Genomic DNA, 27,971 nt, shown 5'->3' on the forward strand with positions numbered 1-27,971 from the left:
AGTGGGTTGAATGGTCATTTAGAACAATGCCACCCCCATGATCACTCAGTGTTCATTTTAAGTATTAGAAATTGTGCTTCTGTACAAGGCTCAAATTTACAATTCCCCATTTTATCAAGTTTAGAATTATGCTTTTCCTGCATCACTCTGACTGTATACTATAAACTTATAATTCCAGGGAGAACTGAAGCACAAGCTTTTCAGCTTAACAAATCAATACACAAAATCATAATTTCTGGGGATTAAATGTCATTTGCTTATGTAATACTTCTGGGAATACTTGCATTTTTAACAATCGTCAAGTCCCCTGTGATCAAACCAAGCCAATAGGCAAGACAAGAGAGCAATGTTACATACAGTAGGCAGGTGCAGAATTCAGAGCACACGTGGGATTTCCTCTGAAGCTGCCGATGAGTCACAGAAATGCACTTTACCAACTCTTGCTTTACGTAGTGCATCCAAGCAAGAAAAGTCACACTGAACTTTCACAGTACTCCAGTTTTTTTTTTAAAAGAGAAATATAAGAAAATAACGATTTACATCTTTGGGACGCCATCCTCATTTAATGCTTCCTCTGTATAGGAAAGGTTATGCACTTTAAACGTTAACAAAAGGGTTTCTTTATCAGTAACATTATGTAAATGTAGTCGCAGTAAAACAATTATAAAAATACAAACATTTACATTTTTAGTATTGCCCTAATAAATAAAACAAGTATAATTACAATTACTATATGCAGCTTTCATGAATAGATGATAATTTGTCTCTGTACATCAAAATTCTACACTGAATGTTCACATTTTCTTTTAAGTCTGACAAATGAAATAAGCATCTTATTTGAGAATAGGCTTTTCAAAAAAGCACATAAGGTAATGACATATTATTGTGTATTTATATAGCACTGACATATTCTACAGCACTTTACATAGTGTATATAGTCATGCCACTAACTGTCCCTCAGAGGAGCTCACAATCTAATCTCTACCACAGTCAATCATTTTAGGTTCCTATTATGGTCTATGGCCTATCTTAAACCTGTAGTGAGGAAACTTACTTGAAGGGAAACCGTGACCAAGAATTGAACTTCATCCCAATCAGTAGCTGATGCCCCCTTTTACATGAGAAATCTATTCCTTTTCACAAACAGGTTAATCAGGGGGCTCTGTATGGCTGATATTGTGGTGAAACCCCTCCCATAAGAAACTCTGAGGATCATGGTATTCCTGGGCAGTTTCCTGTCTGTGAACCTTGTTGCATTGTGGAAAATAGCAGTTTACAACTGTCTCCAACTGCCAAAAAAAGCAAGCAGCAGCTACATAACCTGCCAGCAGTAAAAATGTCACCATGTGATAAATGTCAGAATGTAAATCAGGGATTTAAAAGATTTTACAATGGGCAAACACTGACTAAATCATTTATACACAATTCTTTTTTTATTACATTACATTTTCACTGGAGTTCCTCTTTAAGGCTAGATAATGGTCTATGTAGAGGGAAGGCTCTGAATACCATAGAACCTTCCAATTTTTGGTCTGTCCTGTTGTTTCAGCACCACCCACCTTTGAAGTAATGTGACCAGCTGTGTCTCTGGTACTTCTCAGGAAGTCTTTTTGTTGTACTTGCATCCCTGAGTGCTTTTGAAGATGGGAGTACCAGTATTGCACAGGCAAAAGTCTGGGCTTGCATGGATGCGCTCGTCTTCAGAAGACACAGCCGGTCACGTTGGAACAATGAGATGGGGCAAGGTCCAGGAAGACTCTATGGCACAGGTGTCGAACTCCAGGCCTGGAGGGCCAGATTCATGCCAGTGTTTAGGATAGACTGAGAAAGAGAGGAAGGTGTTCTACCTGATTCAGACCCATCAATAAATTTGAGCCGTGTCAAAAATGTGTGAGGACCTTGGCCCTCGAAAGAACGGTTTGGCGTCCCTGCTTTATGGTGTTCAGAGCCTTCCTTCTACATAGGTAAGTATCTAACCTGAAGTGAGTTTACTCACTTTAGGTTCACTTTAAATTGTGACATAAGGGTGTGAAGGACCTCTGTCTTAACCTGCAGTAACCAGGTGCCTGCTTGCTTATTTATACTAAATTAGATACACAGCAGAGTTTACAAGAATGCCAGATACCAACAAATGTGGAAAAAAAAAAAAACTACTTACGCTTATCTTCAAATATGTTCTTTGATTTCTTGTATACCTCAGAGGGGTCAAGCTTTGGGGAATTAGATCGTGCAAGGTTTGGTGGAAATGGTAATGGCTGTGGTAGAGGTTCACTTGTACCAATTGCTTCAAGACTACCAGCAAGATCTGGTTTGTCGGTCTTCTGGAAAGAAAAAAAGAAGTGTGCAGTACAATGTACAATACCAACTACTGAGAAGAGGAGCATCTTACGTAAACACACTGCATCACGTACACACTGATGTTAAAGAAAACCTGAAGTGAAAATTAATGAATGAGATAAACAATTGTATCTTTAGTCCTATCCTAAACAGGACTTTCCTAAACTCCTATAGTAGTATTTTGATTCTAATGCCCCGTCTACACGGCTCTATTAGCCGCCGGATTGCCTCTGCCGCCTCAGCGGCTCGATTGATAAGTCACATCGCTCCGTGTAGACACGTTTTAAAGGTCTAGGTTTAATGTTAAGACTGTCTTAAAGGGAACCTTAACTGTAAAAAAAATGAGTTTTACTTACCTGGGGCATCTACCAGCCCCCTTGCAGTCATCCTGTGCCCTCGCAGTCACTCATGGTCCCCCGCTGCCAGCTAGTTTCGTTTTTGCCGACTGGGAGTCGGCCGGCCGCCATGCGTACGTTTTTACGCATCCCTGCTGGTGTAGGAAGCTATTGCAGACATCAACAAGTACATTTTTACGCGTTACAGGTATATATATCAAAGGTATTTATATCAAAGCGAATTTCCCCATAGGAATTCACGGAAACCCACTTGATTCATTCCACAATCCATAAACAGTTACAGCAGTGGTTCTCACACTTTCTTGGGTGAGGGCGCCCTTGATGGCTTTGAAATTTTTTCAAGGCACCCCTTGGCAACAACAACTACCAAAATGCTGCTATAACCCTTGTTAGGCAGCACCTACTCCAGATTGTAAGTAACCCCCAGTAGCAGGACAAACATTTCCTTAATTATCCTCTGATGTCCAACTTAAACACAAAGGTTAACTTAAAGTTTATGCAGCCACATTGTATATCAATATGTGGTTGCATTACCTGATGGCAATGCACAGAGGATGAGGATGAATGCCAAGGCACCCCTGGGAGGTGCTTGAGACGCACCGGGGTGCCGCGGCACCCAGTTTGAGAACCCCTGAGTTACAGTAAAATAATATCAAATAAAAATGTAAACTTACTATAGAATCATTGCCATCTGTTGGCTCATCCCAACCTTTTTTTGTGTGACTTTAACAAGGAATGTATCCAATGATAGTTACTTTGGAGTATTTCATGGAAATGTGACTTTGCCCAGTCTCTACACTCAGATTAAGTACAATCCTGCAGAGCCAAAGGGAGAAGAACTATTGGCTCAGTTGTGATTATGTGGCAGATGTATACTTGTTTTTGCTTGTCTATCAAGTCCAAATTTCATAACAAATTTTGCTTGTATTACAAAGCGCTCTTAAACCAAGTTAATCTCAATCCAAGGTTTTACTGTATGATTTTCAAATGTACATACATGTTTATCTCATATTACATGTCTCTTCAGGGTCCCTTTAAATTGGTGTGTAAAAGCAAAGTGTTATGCCAAAAGACATGCAGATGCAGGATACAACCATCTGTCTCAAACGTTTTATGTACAAAAAAGGACACACATAATTAAACCACTAATAGCATTTAAGGTATAACAAGAGCAACATTAAGGTATGTATTACCTTATTTATTATTAGTACAAATGTTCCCAGATCTAAACTTCTAAGAGATTTAGCAAACCACTGGCATGCAATGCAGAAGCAATAAGCATACGCTATACAACATTTTTTATAAAGATGAATGTTTGACAAAAAGGACAACTATAATGAGAGGGATATAAAGGCTGCCATATTTATTTTCTTTTACACAATACCAGTTGCCTGGCTGTCCTGCTGATCCTCTGTCTCAATTACTTTTAGCTACAGACCCTGAGGGCCCTTTCACTCCGCGGCAGTGTGGTACTCTTACCGCATCCCCACCACCGAGTAATGAAAACTTTACTTAAGCTGATGTCAGAATGAAAATAAACGGATGACAAACTAATAATAAAAGCCTCTGTACAATATCACGTAGAAGTGTGAAGTGCACAAGGCTGCAGATCTCCTCATGGCCATGGCAGATGAAGGTGTAAATAAAAGAATTACATTTCCTGGAATGATAACCTTTTGCACTGATTCTTTATGCCACGTTACATCTATCCTATTACTAATTACAAAAAAGGATACACAAAAGAAGTGGCATGATGTTGCCTCCCAGAAATCTTAAAATGACTGTCACCCATTCATGAAATGTGTTCCATCACATCTACCAGAAAACCTTTTCATGCTTTCAATACTTCCACCCGATGAGCAATAAGGCCTAGTGCACACCAGAGCGGTTCGGCAGCGTTTTGCGATCCACTTGCGGATGTGGAAACGATTGGGTAATGTATTTCAATGGGCTGGTGCACACCAGAGCGGGAGGCGTTTTGCTGAAACACATACTCCCAGGCTGCTGCAGATTTTGGATTGCGGAGGCGTTTCTGCTTCCAAGGTAAAGTATAGGAAAAACGCAAACCGCTCTGAAAAACGGCAGTTCAGAGCGGTTTTGTTACAGAAGCTGTTCAGTAACAGCTTTACTGTAACTATATATAAAAATCTACTACCCCAAAAACGCTACCCAAAACCGCAAAATGCTAGGTGAAACGCTACAGAAAAATAAGAAAAAGCGTTTCAAAATCTGCTAGCATTTTGCGGATCTGCTAGCGGTTTTTGGTGTGCACCAGGCCATACACACATCTCTGCTATGCTTTGATTATAAACATAAAAGCAATGTGATATAAGTTAAGATGCTTTGCATGATACAAACTCAGCAATATATTTGGATTTCTTGACACAGCTGCTCATCAGACTATAGCAAAAATTCCCAACAGAAAAAAGTGCCATTTCTTAAGAGCTGGAGCTGTGTGCTAAATGCACTGCTTTCTCTCCATGTTGCAATTTATTTTAGGGACTTTCTCACAGAACAAGTAGCAGATGACATGTCATTACTCTAGGTTGAACCTCGTAATCCTCTTGATAGATACTCACCACTTTTGCAATTTTCATTGGCGATGGAGGACCTGCAAGTAAAGGGGAAAACACACACATTTTATACATTGCACAGACTAAGATAAGACCCTACAGGATGCATGTAGTAATCTGTACATTAAAGAGTTTCAGCTGTCAGTATGCAATCTATCCACAGCAGCAAACAATAGACAATTTATAAAGCTTGGAAGAGAGAAAGGTCGGGCCATTATTAAAACTAGCCACAAACACCAGAATTATGTGTGCTAATACTAAAATTATCTAACAGGAAGGAAAGAAATAGTACTCACCTACCAAGTAAGGCAGCTAATGGTTCCTTGTCCTCCTCCCTTTACTATGCTGATGACATATCACCTGGGCTCATATGCATTTAACTTTTTCCTCTGAGTTATCTCCTAGGAGATAGTTTTTCATTTTGTATTTAAAATAATTTTTAGCACTTTGCAATTAAAAAAGTTCCAAAAAAATAGGTGAAAATAAACTATCAAAAATATTTGAGTATTTTCTTGCTTGATGGTGGATTAAAAGGCATTTTATTGAAAAGTTAAGAAAATATCGCCTAGGAGAAAACGGAGGAGAAAAAGTGAATATGGGCCCTGGGCAATTTGTTTCTCTACTACAGATTAATATTAGTTTATTGCCCAAGCTCAGCTTTAAAATCCTTGATTTATTTAATAGACAAAAGTTTACTTTAAGCCACATATTCAATATTATGGTCTGTAATTTATCTTCTCTTTATAATAAAGGAACTCTCTTCTCACTCCTCCTCAACTGCAACTCCTCTTTGCTGAGCACTTTCACTGGTTACCAATTAGTCAGAGAACCCAATTCAAGCTCCTGACAATCTTGAGACCACTGTTTTTACATATCTTGTATACAACTTTCCCATTTCTCTTGCGTTATCCTTCAGATAAGATTAATCCACCTATTATGTTATCTGTATTACATTTTTGATCCTTATGCTACAGCAATATATATATTAGTATTTTAGTTACATAGTTATTTGGGTTGAAAAAAAATACATCCATCCATCGAATTCAACCTGGATCCACGAGCATTTTTTCCAGTTTTCTATTCAATATCTGGACTCCCTCCAAGCCTTTTTGAACTAGTAATATGTGGCAAAGTTGGAAATCTCTAAAGGTGAATATGTGATGCCTTCTATATATAACTGATGTATGTATTCTATAATGAACCAGTGAAAAATCCCGCCCGTTTAATAAGAGACGCTAGGCAACTGTGCACAGCCCTGTTCAATGCACGCACGCATGGCCAGGACATCTCTCCCTCCCCGCAAAACATGCACGAACACAAACCGAAGTGTGCACGGGCGCTGCTCCAAGCTTGCCTGCGTGCCTCTCATGTGTGCCAGACAGCTGGTACAGACACAAAGGGACGCAGGGACAGAGGGATTATTATATAAGATTTAATCCAAAACTACAGACTGAGAGCTTCTCAAACCAACCTAATCTTTCACTGAAATATATTAGACAATAAGACGTGTCTTCTATTTTTTCCCCCCAGTAATAGTGTCAACAACCTACGAACAACCCCACCATACTTCTGGCCTTTTGGCGCCTGACAACCCCAAAATTATCATGGTAAATACTACTGGGCACTGTCTCACATACGTTGATTGCTACTGTGCTATAAAATGTTTAAGAACCAGAGAGGCACGTTAAATGTTTTGGCATCAGAAAATAAATATTCATACTAGATTGCCATTCCGCAATGTGTTTATACACATTCCTAAATAATAATAGAATGGCTGCTCTTTCTTCATGATGCTAATTAAACACCATATAGAATTAGAATTGATTGCCATTAATGATATAAATGCTTTCCTGCTCGGTTGCAGAGGATTACAAAAACCAAACAAATGGAGCTGAATTGTTGCACATAACAGTCTATCCTAATCCTGGCTTCCAGTTTCATAACATTAAATTTTTTCGCATTTTGCAGACGCGAAGTCAATTAAGTCAATGAATGTAACACATGAATGAGCCTTGATAAGGCCACTCGGATTCAATCACTGGGAATAAAACAGCTCTTAAAAGGGCAGTGTCTGAGCCATTACAGAAGACACAGAAAGGCATCTTTAACTGGCAGCTATCAGGAACCATATTATGCGCCAGTATAAGCTAATTAGTATAGAATAGAAATGGAGTCAATGTAATTGCTATTAACCATATCCATACTGCAATGGGATTTTATCTGCACAACTCATCTAGTGCACAGCTATATGGATTCCAGCTGCTTATGAAGAGTAAGTGAGAAAGCTGCTCATTTACATTCTGAATCGTGCAATTGTCTGATAATAGCAGCCTTTCCTTCTGCATTTCCGTATACTCTATCATCTTGAAATTGCAAACACTGGTCATTTAGCTAATGACGGAGCCATTGTTTTAATGACTAGCTTAATCAGCCAGGTAAAATTTGCTGCACAGCCTGAACACTGCATTATGTTAATTCAAAATCAACTGTGTGTACATGTTATTTCACCAATTTGAATGAAAAGAAATAAAAACTAACAATTTTAATGGGACACAGCAGCCAGCAAAAAAGTGATCAAGGAAACAATGTATATACCTAGTATTTAATGTTTATTTAGGTTTTGTACTCAGGAAGGGCAGCTGCATACCAAATACTTGTGCAGCTTTCCCGGTAGATGATGAACATGTGGCCAAAAGGTGTCCCACCAGCAAAGAGACTTGCATAAGCAGTTCTGAGCACTGCATTCATTTCTGTGTGGGCCACTGAATCTAGTGCACAACCCTATGTGTGGCTGCCACTCAGTGGCTGGAGATGGATAGATCAGTATGCCAATGTTTGCAAAATGCAACAGATTGCAATGCAATCACACACACAAGCACCGGAACACCAGTTTAAGCTGCTGCATAAACCTACATGGAGTACCAAGTCTTAATGTGAGATGGCAGATAACTTGCTTGACTAGATTGGATGATAACCTTATCACTGTGGTTTAAGCTGGAAAGGACATCATTGCAAAGAAAGGAAAATCGTTGTGCGCCCTGACATTATTATGTCTCCTTTGCACTCCCTCTGCCTATAGCACAACCTAAAGATACAGGTAGTCCCCGACTTACGAACGCCCGACTTATGAATGACCCGCCAATACGAACGGCATGGATTTTGTGTTTCCATGGGAACAAGTCAAAAAAAGTTTTTTCAAATTACACTTGCAGTTTTTTTAGAAAATCGATTTTTAAAAAAAATCAAAGAAAAAATGCCTTTTAAACTTGTATAAGCAGGTACAGGTGACTGAGGTGACACGGAGGGAAACACTGGAGGCACAGGGGAAGGGGGGGGCATAAAGCAGGTACAGGGGACAGAGATGACACAAAGTTCTGGCTTAAGAACGGATTCAGGTTAAGAACAAACCTACAGTCCCTATATCATTCGTTAACCGGGGACTACCTGTACTTGGCAGAGCTGATCAAGTCAGCCTGTTGAGCTGCTGGATCACAGCCTGCCCTGTGGGTAGTCAGACAGTCTATCCAGCCTCATATGTCTATATTCTGCCCACGCTGTTGTGCACAACAGAACACCCTACACTGAAAAGCCTCATATATGTCTATGGCCTGCCTAAGTGCACAGCAGAATTACCTACACTGAAGAGCCTTGTATATGTTTATGGCTTGCCTAAATTATTGTGCGCAAGAGAATTGCCTATACTGAAGAGCCTTGTATATATTTATGGCTTGCCTAAGTTGTGCGCAAGAGAACTGCCTACACTGCGTATCACAAATCAAGTCTCAGCAGGTGTCTGCATATCTGCAATCACAACCAATTCACAGAGTGCAATGTCCAATTTGTGTCAACACACGGCAGTATTGTGCTTAACCCTTTCAGTACCAGCAGGCTCTGTGCACTTATAATAGGTACAAACACTGCAATTTCCGTCAGATTGATGGGTCGAATCGATTTTACGACATGCCCGAAATCAATCATGTTGAAAATGATCAATTCGCCCAGTCAATCTTTTTTTTCTAGCTGTGATCACTGTGATTGGCTCACGGTAGTCACTGGGTCAGAAGCCAAAGAAATTGGCTCCTGACCAGTGTACGGACCTCTACTGTCAGACAGCTGAAGCAAGCGGAATGCAGTCGCGCTACAGCAATGAGCCTGGCAGCGAGTAATTGAAATATATACCCTGGCAGGGATTAGAGGATGTACACAGGCTATAGATTTCAATTATACATGCAAATAAAAAGGGCGTCAGAAACAGGCGTTATTAAATTTACTGTTTAGTGAACTAAGTGCCAGGAAATGCTGTAAAATATTGTTTCTAATGCAGATATTGTACTATTCCCCACTGTAACCTATTTTTGCATTTAGTAAAATTGGCACCAGGAAAAGTGATAAAATATGGGTTAATTTACCATTATTTTACTACTTCATTCATATAGTAAAATATTGGTAATATTTACCCATACTTTTCTATGACCTAACCTCTCCCTACTCTTACACAGAACACTCCCCCCCCCTGGTGGTGCCTTAACTCCACCCCCATTGGCAACTAACCTTAACTACCCCCTGGAAAGCAACTAACCTTACCCCCCCCCCACCTCCCCACAAGTGGGTGCCTAACCTCTTTCTGGTTAGACAGATAAAAACTGCTGCCCAGGGCCCAGGTGGTGGGAAGCATCTGTGCTTGCTGCCAATAGATGCTGATCATATGAACTGTTTAATTTGATAATTAGAACTGTACAAATGAGTTGGACGCAAGAAGGCAGCCTTACTGTCCCCAAACTGCTTCCCCTTTCTGTTACTTGTAATGAGGTCTGTCTGGTTATGGTGTGTCGTCATGTGCATCACACTGGAAAACAGCCTGGACTGTTAGGGCCCTTTTATACCTAATGCGTTTTAATGTGTTTTTTTTTCTCCATAGCAGTGCATTGTGAAAAGGCTTCAGTTTTTTAGCATATTGGGCTTGATTCTGTAAAGCATGATAGCTGCTATCACAGCAGTTATCACGCGATCGGCTGCGCGCAGTGCTTAACAGCCGTAGTGATCAGTGAAGGTTATTGCGCGATCACATGCACGTTTTACGTGAAAAGCGCACGTGAATGCATGATAAGCGAAGGTTATCGCGCGATCACTTGCGAGTTTCACGCGGAAAGCGCACGTGATCACGCAATAACCTTCACTTATCATGTGAACTAATGCTGTTTGCGTGATAAGCACTGCGCACAGCTGATCACGTGATAACTGCTGTCACGCTTTACAGTTTTTTATTTAAATTATTGCAATTCAGAAAAACATTGCATGGGTTTGTACATCAAGAAATTGTCATTCTACCCTACACCATTCAATTTTCATATAAATTAATCAGAAAAATCTAACACTCCCAATCTTCTTTTATCAAATAAAAACGGAAAATTTCAGATTTCTTGAATGAATAACCGATCAGTATAACCGATCATATTTATTGAATTGATGTAAAATTGGATCTTTTAATTGTATGGTGTGTGGCCACCTTTAGACTGTTCTTTCACTTCCACCTTCCAATTCAAGACAGGTGTTCCAATTCAAGACAGGTGACTGATCGTATGGGAGGAGTGAGGGTGACCAAGGCACTTGTCAATCAGGTGACGCAAGGCACAAGGGAGAGAGACACCACAAACACACACTGCAGCAGCAGTAAAGAGGACGTGACAGATCCTGTGATAAAACTTGATTTGGGTAAGCGAGTTTGCATTTTTCAAAGTAAACTTCCCCTCCTGCTCCATTCCTCAATATCGTGGACCTATAAACACATAGATCCATTTTTACTGCCACATTTCAAATGTGTTTGTAGTTATAGCTGGACTGCAAACAAAACTACATTTCAACAATGAGCTATTAACAGGAGAAGAATTGTGTTAGAAGAACCTAGCTCAGTCCAGCAATAGACACATTATTGAAGGTATCCCTTTCAACTTGATAGGGGTTAAAGATTGGAATAAAATGCTAATAAATAATGGGGCAATGCAGTTTCAGGCTAATAGAATGTCACTTCTCAAAAGGCAGAATTAGGTTACTACAAATGCAAATTTGTATTTCTTTAAAAGAAAAAAAACAAAAACAAACTGCAGGTAATTTCAAAAATGTAATATCTATGGCACTACTGATTAATTTGACATTCAGTTTTTACCCAACATAACATCTGTTCAAAACGCTGTACATTACCATTTTAGGCTACATACTAAATCCGGTGGGATATTCTCATTCATCAAACACTAGTTCTTGTATAATGTTTGATGCTCTGTGTTTAAATGAGAATATATCCATTAGTTATGCAAAGAGTACAGAGGCTCTTTCTGTCTGAGGTAAATCTGTCAAAACCCATGCAAAGAAAATTGTAGGGAAATTGTAGTAAAACTAGACAGATGGGGAAATGAATGATTAGTTATTCTGCGCAAACTGCTCCTCTTTTCCTATAGTTTTTCTCCAATTGTGCTTGCTATGATTTTATTAACACGACGGGGCAGATATATCAAAGCGAGTGGAAGAAAAACTGGCACAGATCTGCTGCAAAAATAGAGCAGATGTCCTGACTGGTCACTGTGAGCAACTACTCCACTTAGGCACCTACTTTGCTACAATGTTCCTTGCACCGGTTTTGAAAAATGTTACCTCTATATTTCCAGTTTTATGCTCATGTTTTTTAAACATGAATAATAACCTGTTACACTATATTACTGACCTCCTCTTAAGACAAGTAATGGTACTTCGGCTCCCACAGGAAATTGTTTCAAGACTTCCACAACTTGTACATGTGTCAGGCCCTGCACATTCTGATGACATATTTCCTTTATAACGTCTCCTTTCTGGAGTCCAGGACACCATTGGCTATCCAAGATCATTTTAACTTTCTGACCCATTGTACTATCAGCAATGGCAAACCCAAATCCTTTGGGACCTTTCAGCAAAGGAATGGTCACCAGCTCAGGTTGGGATGTTCCTGAAGATGCCATAGAGGTCCTCTGATCCTGCAAATCCAGTGAAGGTCCATTTAGCCGGCCATTAACTAAAACCTGGCCAGGTTTTCCGTTTTGATCCAAAATAATTCCAGACTTTAAATCCTGGCTTCCCATATTTTCACCTTGAGTAGTTAATTGTCCATTTATAACTGGTGGAGTAGTATTAACATTATCAGTTGCAGGGTCATCGCTGTCTTCAGGAAGAGGGTAGCCCCGACATAGAGTCATATTCACATACTGGTTGATGGGAATAAGCTGGAACATTTGGACAACCTCTGCATGAGTATGACCAAGAACACACGTCCCATTTATATCTACAATCACATCGCCTGGAGAACAGAAAAAACAAAGGATTGTAAAGTAATTTAATCAATACTATCAGTGACTGAAAAAAAAACAACTTTAACAACAAGTCATGTAAATGCACAATCTAAGACATCACAGTAACTGTGACCTAACCTTAAAAGGAGAATTACTTGTTTTAGGCTGAGGATAGGTTGGGCTTGCACAGTAGAGCGGACCTAATCAGGCTCAGCTATTTCTGCCTGAGCCAGATCGGAAAGCCTCTACTGCACCTGTGCTGGAGCCAGGAAAGGTGAATATTGCAGGCACTACCGGCTTTGGGGGAGCCAGGGCAGGATACCTAAGGCTTGGGAGGATGGGGAAACCCTCATTAGGAATCAGAGGTTTCTTCCTTCCAAAGTAAGTATCCTCCATGGTGGGTTATTTTTCTTATTTATTTATTGTATTTATAAAGCGCCAACATATTAAGCAGCGCTGGACATTAGTTTCTTACAGATATTCTTTAAGATCCTTTAACATTTTTATTGTTTTGTCTTATGAAAGTGATCAATGGTACATGTGACTTTTTTTAATATGTAATTTATGGTATTGAAGTGAATGGTGACTTATCTATAAGAAACTTTAAAGAGAACCCGAGGTGTGTTTAAAGAATGTTATCTGCATACAGAGGCTGGATCTGCCTATACAGCCCAGCCTCTGTTGCTATCCCAAACCCCACTAAGGTCCCCCTGCACTCTGCAATCCCTCATAAATCACAACATTGCTATGACGCTGTGTTTACATCTGTAGTGTCAGTCTCAGCTGCTCCCCCGCCTCCTGCATAGCTCCGGTCCCTGCCCCTGTCCCTTCCCTCCAATCAGCAGGGAGGGAAGGGATTCAGGCGGGGACCGGAGTTCTGCAGGAGGCGGGGAGAGCAGCAGACTGACACTATAGAGATAAACACAGCCAGCTCTGACAAGCTGTTTGTCAGCAGCGTGGCTGTGATTTATGAGGGATTGCAGAGTGCAGGGGGACCTTAGGGGGGTTTGGGATAGCAACAGAGGCTGGGCTGTATAGGCAGATCCAGCCTCTGTATGCAGATAATATTCTTCAAACCCACCTCGGGTTCTCTTTAAAGTGGGATGATACCCAAAATGTTTTTTTCCCTCAAAAAAATAAAATAAATAAAAATGAATATTACACTGCAAAACTGCTCTGAAGTCTTTTAAATGCATATTTGCACCTAACTGAAATAAGTGTCAGCTACAGGACAAATTATCACATAACCTCCCAGTAAAGTAATCTGTGAGCAAATAAAGGAGAGAAAGTTCACATCACATGATAAGCAATCTTCAAATTTTTTTCAGTTTTGTAAACCGGCTAACATCTAAGCTCTGTACAGACACTGAGTTCTTGCTTAGGAATTGCAGCTCAGTTACAGTTGTCTCTTTGTAACTTGGCACTATGGTTGCTAGCGATCCTTCCCCATCCTATTACAGTAATGGGAGAGAACAACAGGAACCCAGAGCAGAACTAAGAGCCAATGAAGTGGCATATGAATGCTGTGAGATCCAATCCCAGGGATTGTGATTGTACAGGAAAATGCATCCATGTGGTGCTGCTCCCTTATCTCCGTGTGACAGCAGAGCAAAGGGCCATAAAAGGTTTTCCACTCAGTGCTACAGTTACACATAAATCACTACACATCCCTTTCTTATTTTGACCTATCTTCTCAGTAATTGCATTTTGCCAAGATAGTGTACACACAGCGCTGTCTGTCCACAAAGGAAACAAGTCATAAAAATCCACTGAAATAAAAAACACTTATAGTTGGTACCCCAATATTCTAGACAAGCTGAAAATGCATTTTAGAAAAAAAAAATCAGTCTTCTTTTACATATTCTTTACCAGTGGCAAAACAAATGCCCGTAGTAGTCAGGAAGTAGTACTAAAAAACCTTTAGGCATCTGTGGCATATGGATGCAAAAACACAGAACATCTATAGATCTCCGCGGCAGTCTAAGAGTTAATAATTATGGTACATTTTTCTCCATTTCTTTAAAGAACAAAATGTTAAATGAAGCACAGTTAATATATGGTATCAAGAGAAAGCTCAATCAGTCCACTAGAAAACAAAACATAGGTTAGCTAGGATAATAGCAAAAAGCAATGTGGAGTTATATTCTATACAAAACAACTCCAACAGCCTGAAAGACAGCCTGGACACGGGAATGTTATGCATTTTCACACTATACGATTTTCCTAGCACTTATGATAGCACTCAATGGCCCATATGCAGTTCACTTTTTATCCTGAGTTTTCTCCTAGGTGATATTTTCACACCGTGTCATAAAATGCCTTTTAAACCACCAGCAAGAAAGACAATACTCAAAATAACGTTTCACCTACTTTTTGATACTTTTTCAATTGAAACATGCTTAACCTCCTTGCCGGTCTAAAAAATCCGGCAAGGAGGCAGCGCCGCACATTTTTTTTTTTTTTCTTTAAATCATGTAGCGAGCCAAGGGCTCGCTACATGATAGCCGCTAAGCGGCGGCATCCCCCCACCCACTCCGATCGCCTTCGGCGATCAGAGTATGCAGGGAATCCCGTTGAGAACGGGATTTCCTGCAGGGCTTCCCCGGTCGCCATGGCGACGGGGCGGGATGACGTCACCGACGTCATGGACGTCGGGACGTCATAGGGAATCCCGATCCGCCCCTCAACGCTGCCTGGCACTGATTGGCCAGGCAGCGCAGGGCTCTGGGGCGGGGGGGAGCGACTCGGCGCGGCGGATCGCAGCGGATCGGCGGCGATCGGAAGTTACAAGCAGCTAGCAAAGTGCTAGCTGCTTGTAACAAAAAAAAAATTATGCAAATCGGCCCAGCGGGGCCTGAGATATCCTCCTGCGCAGGTTACCCCGAGCTGAGCTCGGGATAACCGGCAAGGAGGTTAAAAGGTTTTTTTAAAGAGAATATGAACATTTTTCCCTAGGAGATAACTCAGGAGAAAAAAATGTGATGCAGTCCGTCACAAACCTGAGGCTTGGGAGACGTTGGACCTTTCAACAGGACAATGACCCCAAGCATACCTCCAAGTCCACTAGAGCACGGTTGAAGATTAAAGGCTGGAACATTTTGGAGTGGCCATCGCAGTCACCAGACTTTCCGATTGAGAACCTCTGGTGCGACTTAAAGAAAGCAGTTGCAGCGAGCAAGCCTAAGAATGTGACTGAACTGGAGGCTTTTGCCCATGAAGAATGGGCTAAGATACCCATAGATCGCTGCAAGACACTTGTGTCAAGCTATGCGTCACATTTAAAAGCTGTTATAACTGGAAAAGGATGTTGTACTAAGTACTAAGAATGAATGTCACTTGGGGGTTGAATAAAACTGATAATGCGAGCACAGAAAAGACATTTGTGGTTATTTCATTATAAATGTTATGTTATATTTGTCTGACTTACAAATGCCTCTGATTTAATTGTAAACAAGATGACTGAAATGATCAAAATCAATGTCAAACTGGCCAAAACACTCAATTTCAGTGGGGGTTGAATAATTTTTTAACACAACTGTATACGACTGAACTACTGTGACGGTGAGCCCACAGTACAATATACTTTGAACTTAACTGTGATAGTATTTACTATAATTTTTCGCTATCATTTTGGGTGGTGCAGTTTTTGAAGGATTATTGTCATTCAATAGCACCAGGTATTTAAGGCTGACCTGTGATTGTATTTACTATTATTTTGGGTGGCACAGCTTTTGAAGTATTATTGGGACAGGTGAGTTGTTACAAGGCAGCTCAGGCTCAGTTCTAAGCTACAAGGGCTATGTGAGCAGTCAGCGGGAGACCACCTGGGGAGTCCAGCAGCACAGGGGCCCCCAGTACTGACTGTTTGCTTGGGGGTTAAGGGGCTCCAAGTTACTTTTGGGGCCCCTGTGTGGCTTACACCAGCCCTGAAGGGGTGTCTGCATTGCAATATATGTAGTAATTAGAATATTTTGTTTTTTTCTGGATGACTGCACTTAAGAATTTCTTTGTACAATTTTGGTTGTTACAATGACAATAAATATTTATATTCGCTCTCCACTCTAAACCAACCCTCTGAAACCGTGAATATTGCATCTATGAGATCCTAGGAAACGGATGTTGGGGAATCCATCACTTAGAAGGATTGGAGGAAATCGTGTTAATCCCTTTCAAAGGGAAGCTACCAAACCACAGCCATGAAGGTGTCTTTTCGCCTCCTCCATCGCACCTATCTAGTACCCCTACGGCTCTCACAGATATATCCCTCAGCCTCACCTTACGAGTGATTTAGTACTTCCTAGGCCGGATTGTTACGGTTATTGCTATGTATTTGTTGATAGTTTTTACACTGTGATTTTTACTGTCTTTCTATTACATTTGCCAAAGCATCCAACTTCTAATTGTACTTATTATGTTTACTTTATCTTGCCTGCTTTCTCATATAGGATTGGCATAACTGCTTGTTGTTACTGTTTATTTTTTATGCTTCCAATAAGGATTCTTTTGAACACTAAAAATTACTAATATAAAACCAATCATCCAAGCTGCGCTAGGTTGATACATTTTCAGAATGAAAGCAGTACTTTACTGGAGCTGCTGCAATCACACAACTATCAGTTTGCAAACATCTGAGCAACCCTCACTAAGTTTCAATATTACCTAGGTGACAAATCCTAACCATGTAACTAAGTCAATCTAGTCAGTTTTCTGGATCATTTTCGGCATCTCCATTTAGATATTTCTAGAGATGCCTTATTAAAATCAGACAAACTGTATCATGCACAAAGAGGTCACACAGGAAACTGTACAACTGAAAGAAGAAAGAGAGGTGACACAAAACTGGCTTGCAGGTATGTCAAAAGACTAGATAAAGAGACTTGCAAAGCATGCAGGTAAAGCAGATATAATTTGCCTGCCATATTACTTTACACGTGACTGTTGGTAAACAAAAAAATAATTTCATTGTGGATAGACTGGCGGAGGGACGCAACATGTTTCTATTGCTGCCTACGTTCTTACTGGTGAGAGTGGAAGGTGTCTTGCGGTCAGTGGCGCCTTCCACTGGGAAGAAACAAGGTACTCTTCTGAATTTGAAGGTGGACAGCATTATAAACCTTGTGTAAGTTCTAACTTTACTCCGCTAAAATAAAAAACATAAAAAAGCGTATTTTTATGTCTTTGTCTCCACTAAGGAGATTTTGTTTACTTTATCTTCTCTACGATATCAATCTCTAAAAGGAGGATGCTTTCCTAGTTTATAGTATAAACTAGATAGAGTGTTTAATCATAGCCAAACTGCCTCTGATGAAGCAAGGGTAATCCTTGTGAAACGCATCAGGCCACTGCATGCTTTGTATTTTTATCTAATAAATGTTTATAACTTACCTATTGGTGTAAATAGCCTGTGATTTACAAATACCCCAATCCAGCCGAGGACTTATCTGGAGAGCAGCAACGGCTTTTATATTGGATCCCTAGACAGTGCTTCTACACAGATGGGATGATTGAGATAGAGGACAGATCAACAATGATTTATCAACTAATATGCTTGTAGGCTGACCCATCAATATTGACATTTTCAGCCATCTAATAAGGTGGGTCGCTCTCTGCATCTACTTTTAAACACAAGGAGCGCTTCCTTTTTATCTTTTTTACAGTTTCCCAGCCGTATTGTGGTACTTTACGGATGAACAGCTAATACTCATGTTTTTAACCTTTGAACTACTTACATTTTGCTCCAAGTGAGCTTCTGAACCTTGGACTAGGGGTTTACTATACAATTTCAATCCCTGAAAGAGAAAGGGAGGGAAATCCTTCCCTATAGGAAACCCAAATAGAAATCTCTCAAACAAACCTCAAAGGGCTGCTAGTGCTTCCCTGCTCCATTCTAGACTAAACCATACATTATAGGTGGACTTTTTCAGTACTGTACAATGGAAAATCAAGAAATACAATTACATTTATAATATAAAGATTAACTTAAATCCACAGGCATTTTTAAAATTTCCTTGGAACTTATCTATATACCTGGTGCAATCTTCCCATCCTGGGCAGCTGGGCCATCTTTGAGTACGTTTTTCACCTGCAAAAATTCATCTGGTCGGTCTCCTCCGATAATGGTGAATCCAAAGCCCATTGCACTTTTCTTTAGAGAGGTGCGCAATGTCGCTCCCTTTAGTAATGCTGGATCTCTAGTGAAGGGGGACTTTTCAGACTCTGAAGGAAGAAAGTTGAACCATTGATGAGGGGGAACAAAACATGAGATTACAATAGTCAGGATATAATTCTAACAATAATCAAACTGTCTAAATTGAATAAAGAGCGATACACATACCAGAAATTACTGTCCCATCAGATGGGGGCAGGCTCAGCTGGCCAAGCTGCTTCCTTCGTTTGGCCTCAAGAACTGGATTTTCAAATTGAGTCTTCTGGTTAATATGGCTGTAGTTAAAGAGGAAAAAAAAGTTTAAATATTTAAGATATACCATATTTTTGGGACCACAAGACACACCTGACCATAAGTTATAACTAGGTTTAGAGGAAAAAAAACAGGGAAAAATAATATACTAAAACTGGTGCATCCATGTGCAGGGGCGTCTTGTGGAAACCAATGATGGGGAACAAAATACATCACATAATAAACCTTAGTAATTATAATGCAAATAACAGTCTTAGTAATCCAAATTGTTAATGCAACTGAAAGTGTCATTGTATGGCTGCATCAAATCAGAATGTGCATAATGTAAACATAGAAAGCTATGTGTATAGGACCAAATAGTGACCCAAGATGCAGAGAATGCAGAAATTGGCAAATAAATAGTGTCACTAATGAACAGTCAAATGGCTGCAAGTAAAGAAAGTGCCCAGTGTGAAGAAACCAAGTGTAAAAGTACACGAATGAAACACCACAATGAATTAATAGGACAACTGAAGCCGTGCAGAGAGTGCAATGAAAGTGAAAGTCATCTGGCAAATACAAGTCCCCTGCAGTGTACAGAGAGAGCAAGAGTGTGAGTTGAAAGGGAGAGAGGTTTCCCGCAGGATTGCTAGGTCCCAGCCCCACCAGATGCCACTAGAAATAGAGAGATAAGAAGCCACTGATGCAACTGTCCAGCCAACCCCTGAATGCTCCTCATCTGCCTCATTGCTGCTGCCACTGCTGACTGCAAGGCGGATGGACATGCTCCGGGCTGGGGCGGATGTTGCTCAGCAGAATCTCTTCTCCACAGCCCAGCTGCAGTAGTATATGGCTATACACCACGTGCGAGGACACTATGCTCTCACGACACAGCAGCACCAATTAGTTTGTCATGCCAGAATGGGAGGCAGGACACTGTACGGGGGGGGGGGGGGGGGGGGGGGGCAAAAGACCAAAGTGCACGTCTGCAACATCAGGTGTGGGCTTCTACAGGGATTGAGATATGGGGGCACAACTAGCACCAGTCAGATTGTTATTATTCGGACCATAACACACACTGACTCTCTCCCCCTCCCTCCCCCCCACAAGCACACTTTTGAAAAAGTGTTTCTTACAGTCCAAAAAATACAGTAAATACAAGCAGTAAATAGTACCATAAACTATCTGCAAATAATTTGATACATGGTAATGTAATGTATCTTATTAGTAATGCTCTGGTTATCTTACATTTTCAAATATATTTGTATTTGTAGTCAGAAGCATTATTGTGTTGCGCTTGTGCAGTCCTGATTTTCATATGGTATTCTGAATGCTGACAGCTATTCCCATTTATTAGCAGAGCTCAAAGTTGCGATAGTAAACCATCTGTGTAACCTCTGAATGACTTACAGGGAGTGCAGAATTATTAGGCAAATTAGTATTTTGACCACATCATCCTCTTTTTGCATGTTGTCTTACTCCAAGCTGTATAGGCTCGAAAGCCTACTACCAATTAAGCATATTAGGTGATGTGCATCTCTGTAATAAGAAGGGGTGTGGTCTAATGACATAAACACCCTATATCAGGTGTGTATAATTATTAGGCAACTTCCCTTCCTTTGGCAAAATGGGTCAAAAGAAGGGACTTGACAGGCTCAGAAAAGTCAAAAATAGTGAGAAATCTTGCAGAGGGATGCAGCACTCTTAAAATTGCAAAGCTTCTGAAGCGTGATCATCGAACAATCAAGCATTTCATTCAAAATAGTCAAAAGGGTCGCAAGAAGCGAAGAATAAATAATTGAAATGGGTATATATTTGTTTTTTGTTAAGTTGCCTAATAATTATGCACAGTAATAGTCACCTGCACACACAGATATCCCCCTAAAATAGCTAAAACTAAAAACAAACTAAAACCTACTTTCAAAAAAATCAGCTTTGATATTAATGAGTTTTTTTGGGTTCATTGAGAACATGGTTGTTGTTCAATAATAAAATTATTCCTCAAAAATACAACTTGCCTAATAATTCTGCACTCCCTGTATATTTGATACACTTTCTTTTTAGCTGCACAAATTAATATATAAAAAGAGGCCTTGCCAAACACCAAATTTGACTGGCCGAGCTCCATAATGAGAACTTAAAATACGTATTTTACTAGCAATATCATCACAGGTACCACAAGCCCAGCTGGTATACAATTAATAACATACAGCAGTGCATTACTAAGAATATTGTGAACACAGCCTATGTTATATTGTGCAGTGGTATTGCTGTTTAGATACTCTTTAGGCTGAATGTCACGTGTTCCTGCACTGAAGAAGGCTATTCCCCAAGTCAGTTATCTGGTAATCCTGCTGGTCTAGCGATGTATGGGCAGATTCGACCAAGAGACAAATCAAATCTGATAAGAGAGATATGTGTCAGTTTCCCAATCAGTCAGCAACAAGTAGGACCGGCACCACTCCAAAAATAGTATTCAAAGCTCTTTTATTAGATCAAAAAATGGCTCAGCAATGACGGACGATGTTTCGGGCCATGCCCTTTCTCAAATTGCAACAGCCTTAACAAACACCAGTGTAACACCACCACCTGACGTCAGGCTACCTCCTCCCCGGTTTTACCGGAAGTTCGGGGACCTGTTGAAGCACATAGTGATGCGCTCCATGTACGGATCAGGGCCCTTCTCCGGCGTGTGGCTGCTCATTGGTAGATGCGGCGTACGGGGAGGAGGTAGCCTGACGTCAGGTGGTGTTGTTAGACTCTTGTGTCCGCCCCCATCGGATGTACGAGATGGCGCCATGTTCCTTACGCTTTGTGCATATATCAAGTGTCAGGTAAATGCATTAATTGCTCTACCCTTACTTTGCATGTTAAACCATATGTTCCCCATCAGGTCCGCTATGTACACTCCGCCCAGCAGGACACCGATAGGTGTTTTTATTGGGGGTAGGATATCTAAAGACATGTACACTGGTGTTTGTTAAGGCTCTTGCAATTTGAGAAAGGGCATGGCCCGAAACAGCGTCTGTCATTGTTGAGCCATTTTTTGATCTAATAAAAGAGCTTTGAATACTATTTTTGGAGTGGTTCCGGTCCTGCTTGTTGCTGGATGATTGCAGGTCTCTATGGGCACTGAGACCCTGACCGTGGCACACTCATATTTTTGTAACTTTTGCTCCTCCGGAACTTTGCCAGTTTCCCAATCAATTTCATGCAGAAATCGATCTGGAATCGGCCTTGTGTGCCGCAATTTGCCGGCCCGGCCCCTGTAATGTAAATGTCCCCCTTGTGCCCCATGTAAAGTATACATTGCCTGTCTGCGGCCTCCGCAATATCTCCTCTGCATACACGCGCACCCCACGTGGTTTCCTAGTAAGGGCACGCGTGACGTCACACCCATGCCCATACTAGGAAACCAGGTGGGGCGTGCGCGTATGAAGAGGGAAATGCACCTGTAGCAGCAGAGGGACAAGCGGAGGCCGCGGACAGGTAATGTATACTTTACCTGGGGCACCGGGGGAACAAATAGATTAGGGTGGACAGCACCTAGGGTTTCATTGTGTTCGCCAATCGTCACAAAATTGCACGCCGTTCCCACTTGACACCCGATTGAGCAAGTTCGTCCAACATCTTGCAGCATGCGCGATCAAGAATGTAACCAATTTTCGGCCAGAAATTGGTCACATTGTCGGTTGGGCATGCACTTTGTGGCACTTATTTTCATTCAATTCAATTATAATAATCGACTCAGTTGATCGATCGGCTGCCAGGTCGCCTGATGTATGGCCACCTTAAAAGTACTGGAGGCTTAGGATCAGCAGAGGCAAGCAGAAATAAAGAATTATGACAGCCTACGTACGTCTCTCACCTCGGGTTCCATTAAGTATTCCTGTTCCACACAGGCTACAGGACAGCAGCTAAGTGTGCAGTTGTAGGTCCAGAGTCCTGGAGCTATTATAGTATACGGCATGAGACAAGGAATTGCTGTGTCAATAGAAATCCCATCTTTTATGCTTCATGACAAAGTCTTGCTAGCCACGATGACAAGACCATGTACAAACTACATTTTTAGTAAAATTAGAATGGCTTTCGTTAAAATTGGCTCTAGAGAAGAGATGCATTATGAGATGCTAATGATTCTGAGTGCATGCAAATTTTGCAGCTGCTGCATTTGACTGGTCCATTTCCAAGCTACATAAATTTGCATCAAAGCAGCAGAACGTGCCTACCAATGGACCTAAAAGCAGCATTCTAATGCACAAGCCAGCAAATGTAATGTAACTGGTGAGCTAGGGTGCATAACTAACAATCGAATCTGTCAGTAAAACTGTGTGCATGATGCAGAGGGACAGGTACTCCCATGAGGAGAGTATTATATTATTCTTGGAACTGTATTGGGCCCTAGAGACTGCAGACAGCGAATGGCTTTGGAGGAAAGTGAAAGGAATTAGAACCTTATTTCCAACAAAGTTAGGACTATTTGCAATTAAATAGGTTTAAATTATTTGCAAATGCAGTGCATTTAGTTTTTATTGACTTTTCACACTACAGCCCAACTTTGTTTCTATTTCTAAAGTGCTGCAGAAAACGTCAGCGCTTTATAAATGCATAATAATAATAACAACAGTTCCTGTTGTCGGCTAATTACCGAAACAATTTCCTGACATGTCCCCAAATACAGAGAAACAGTGAGTTAATGTAGCGTGCGCAGTCGTTCTGTTTCAGCAATGCTCACAGAATCTTCTCTTACAAAGCTGTCACTGTGACTCGCACTCTCAGATTAAGCAGACTCCCCAGATACTTCTACAAGCAAATGACTGCAGCAATTACACATTTAGCAGTCTTAGAGCAATGTTCTAGCGCTGATGAAAAAAAAAAAAAAAAAAAACAGACCAGTTTTTATCATCTATAGGAGAACAAAAAGTTTTCAGTGTAGCAAAAACTCAGTAAGAGCATAAAAATGAACTGGTATTGAAAATATATTCTCTACAATAGCAACTGTATGAGTGTAAAAAACATCATTAGACATGCCATAAAGTCTGTTATATACATACTGGATAAACCCACTAATCATATAAACTCAAACTGGTGGTTGATATTTCACACAGCAATCAAATGTTAGATGTAATTCGCTTTTAGTCTATTCTTATTGATAATTTTGATGCTAACAGTTTAGTCACATTAAGCCCTATATGTGGAATTTTCAACCGCTGGAGTGTGTTTTCTGTGTGACCCCTGCAGTGAAATATACAGTAAAAGGTTCCCCACGCTTGGTCATTGACAGGGCAACTTAGAAATCGGTGCTACAAAAATAAGTTTGGTACCATAATTAGTGCGCCCCTTTGTTCAAAGTGTGGCATGAGCTGTTGCACACTGTACCACGTCTGTAAGGATGGCTCTGTACACATTTCATGATTCTCAAATAAAAACAAAATCTTGAAATATGCATATTGTAAGTAGAATTCATTTCCTATAAAAACCAAGATGAAAACTGAAAGGCATTTATGAAAAGTCTGCAACATTAATTCTCACAAATCAGTAGTGACTAGGTGTACTTCCAATAGTTTAGTAGCTGCTCACAACATTAGCTTAGAATTATTCAAATCTCATTTACCATCCATAACCACTGCAGAAGTTACATGGGACAATTTTGAAAAGTGCATTTAATTATTGATCCTAGCCAATCAAATGGCTCCATACAGCTGTATACACAGCAACAGAGTGGTGGCTGCTCCTCCACTGCTGGGCGATTGAGCTATCTGTGTGCACTAACTATAAACACTAACCGTACAGATTACTGTACAGTTAGATTACCTTTCTCATGCAAGAGAATAATAGATATAATTTCCACAATTATTTATAGCAATAGCAATGGGATTTAATGCACACTTTTTTTTCCTATAGGCTTAGTTTTAAATTGAATAAGATGAGACCCTTTGCAACTATTTGTTTCTCTATCTATCCTATGAGCACTCAAAAGTAGAGGGTCAGTCAGTTAATCTATTATGATGAAATCTGAAGCTAATAAGAGTATCTGAAGCGATGGTGGTGGAATTACATGACACCTCTGTAACATTTTTATTGATTTTTGTAAGTCATTTTTATGTATTTTATGGCGATTGATATAATAAAGGGTATTTTTAGCAGCATTTCTCATTCTTTGCATGTGGTAAACCTTAGTGTCTATACAAGGCACACTCTGTCTTCTTGTACAGTCACAAACATTTTAGGTAATGGTACACTGTTTTCTCAGAAAAGTGAATTGGCTATCGATATTTTTATTCACTGATATTCAACATCCCACGTCTAAGGACAGTCTTTGCTTAGTGAGAAGAAGCATTTTTACATACTGGCACCACCAGGAAAGCTATGATTTGGTTCCAAATTTTTTTTGTTGCCCTACTCTAAATAGGTGCGTCTTAAAGGGATACTGTAGGGGGTCGGGGGAAAATGAGTTAAACTTACCCGGGGCTTCTAATGGGCCCCCGCAGACATCCTGTGCCCGCGCAGCCACTCCCCGATGCTCTGGCCCCGCCTCTGGTTCACTTTCTGGAATTTCTGACTTTAAAGTCTGAAAACCACTGCGCCTGCGTTGCCGTGTCCTCGATCCCGCTGATGTCATCAAGAGTGCACAGCGCAGGCCCAGTATGGTCTGTGTCTGCGCAGTACACTCCTGGTGACATCAGCGGGATTGAGGACACGGGCGTGCAGGCGCAGTGGTTTTCTGACTTTAAAGTCAGAAATTCCAGAAGTGAACCGGAGGCGGGGCCGGAGCATCGGTGAGTGGCTGCGCCAACACAGGATGTCTGCGGGGGACCATTAGAAGCCCCGGGTAAGTTCAGCTCATTTTCCCCCAACCCCCCTACAGTATCCCTTTAAAGTACTGAAAAAAAAAGTACTGAAAAAAAATATGGTAAGTTCATGATTGCTTCAGATGGGTAAGCCACCAGCAAGCAAGAAAATACTCAGAATAATCTTGAAAGTACTTACTCAGTTATTTTTGGCACATTTGTGATTTCAGAAAGCTGAAAAGTTATTAGTATATGCTGAAAAGATAATAAGATATGGGCCATTGTGTCAATAAAGATATATGTCTATTAACAAAGTTGTCGTTTAGAAGGTAAGCTAGTCTTCCTTTAATATAGGGTGCCTCTAATGAGCATTCTGTGATGTATATCAATTGTGTGCACACTCCTAGGAAGGTTGAAACTGCAGCTATTAAAGGGTCTGTCTGGGTCTGTGTAGTGCATTTGGTCAGACGGTAACTTTATTTATCCTAATTTCAGCGCCACAAACTATAATTCATAATTTCTGAAAAAAAATCTGTTTTCCAGAGCAAACAAACTGTATCTCTATTTGTCAATTTCAATGTGCATTAGGAAAAGAGGCAGAAAAATAAGACAAATATTAAATCTAAACTTTCCCAAACCTCTAAATCTATAAAATGAATCATTAAACTAAACATAGTCAAAAGGTAACCATAATGTAGCAAAAACAATAAAACCAAAATAATGTAGCAGACAGCTTTACATCACATCCTTTTCAGTAAACCAGCACCTATTCAGTAAGGAGTTCTTGGGCTAGAATCCCTAACACTGCTACAGCCTATAGAGCATGTCCTAGTGGCTGCAGCTTTGGCGCTTTGAGTTTGGCAGGAGAAAAGCATGATATAAATGTTACTTGTCGTGTCATTAATAGATGTACTGTATATACTACTTTATTTTAGGATATCTTTCCCCCCACACACACACACAAAAAGTGTCTGAAAGGAAATGTGACATCAGTGACAAAAGCAAAATGGCCACTCCCTTGGAGACACACACAAAAGAGGAGCTGCAGGTTGGTATTTGGTTTTGGGTAGTGATGGTGAAAAAACAACATTTATTCATTTAATGAATAAAACTTGCTGCGCCACCAAATAATCTACTCAAATCCACCAGGAATACCAAAAACCTGAAACTTATCAAAAAATCAAGTCCACTATAAACGTGGTATCCTTCCACAAACAAGGAGTCAGTGCGCTGTGTTATAATCCTCTTGAATAGTCCATAAATTTATTGCAATCCACTGCGCGCTTCCATAACCTGAAAAAAGATCGTATATAGTGTAATCCTGCTTTTACTGCCGTTACTGATATGCTACATCACACTTCCAACGTGCTGGTGATAAATAAGTGTCCACTCGTGATCCCACCACCATCGCAACACCTCACCCGCACTTCCGCATTCAGCGTCAGGCGTACTGGCTCCGCCCGCTGGGTGGAGCCAGTACGCCTGACGCTGAATGCAGAAGTGCGGGGGTGAGGTGTTGCGAGCTGATCGAGCGGGACGCCACGAACGGATTCATTGGAAAGGCGCACTTGCCTCAATAGTCTTGCCGATGTGACACGTTACTATCCCCTCTCTGGGAGTCTGTAAGTGTTTGGAGGGCGCGAGAAGCGCAGTGTGGTTTTAAGGTTGACTATGGCCTCGATTCATCAACACTTAGCAAATTTGTTAACAACAGTTTGGTAAAATACCGAATTTGTTAACTTTATTTCAGGATTCATCAAAGTTATCTACAGCTGTTAGCGAACATTCGGTAACGATTCGGTAACGATTCGCTAAAACGGAAGAAAGTCAATTCATGAAAATGAAAGTGGGCGTGGTTTAGCGTTACATTTAGGATTAGTTATCTCCTTCACTGCTCTGTCGTTATTCCTGTCAGATCATTGCTGACAGAGAAGATGGAGCCATTTGAAGTGGTTATGTATCAGCTTAGAGTGATTCAAAGGCGCAGAAGGGCAAGAATAAGGTCTGCAACCATATAAATTTGTAAGAGAATAGATTTATTTGCTATAACACGACATCTGCATTTCTCTTGAATCATCTTGTAAGAGAACACAGGCAGTGTCAGGGTTAACTAATTTGCTAGCTGCACTATAATTTTTTAGAAAAGGCTCCTATCAAATTGTGGGATTGTCCCAACCACTTTCAGAATCCTGGTCCAGGTGTAA

At 40.6% G+C, this 27,971-nt stretch overlaps 1 protein-coding gene across 5 annotated transcripts in view; it reads right to left on the reverse strand.

The window, feature by feature from the left end:
• MAGI3 (membrane associated guanylate kinase, WW and PDZ domain containing 3) overlaps positions 1–27,971 on the reverse strand; it is a 506,679-nt gene that overhangs the window by 108,043 nt on the left and 370,665 nt on the right. For 3 of the 5 annotated variants that reach the window (XM_068269718.1, XM_068269716.1, XM_068269719.1), the window contains 5 exons: positions 18,914–19,020; positions 18,607–18,795; positions 11,982–12,587; positions 5,273–5,304; positions 2,159–2,321 (listed from right to left, as the gene is read on the reverse strand). In XM_068269718.1, coding sequence (XP_068125819.1) covers positions 2,159–2,321; positions 5,273–5,304; positions 11,982–12,587; positions 18,607–18,795; positions 18,914–19,020 — 1,097 coding nt within the window. The remainder of the gene's footprint in view (positions 1–2,158; positions 2,322–5,272; positions 5,305–11,981; positions 12,588–18,606; positions 18,796–18,913; positions 19,021–27,971) is intronic. The other 2 variants (XM_068269717.1, XM_068269721.1) reach the window with 1 other exon arrangement.

The sequence above is a fragment of the Hyperolius riggenbachi genome, chromosome 2, assembly GCF_040937935.1.
Source record: "Hyperolius riggenbachi isolate aHypRig1 chromosome 2, aHypRig1.pri, whole genome shotgun sequence".
Lineage (NCBI taxonomy): Eukaryota > Metazoa > Chordata > Amphibia > Anura > Hyperoliidae > Hyperolius > Hyperolius riggenbachi.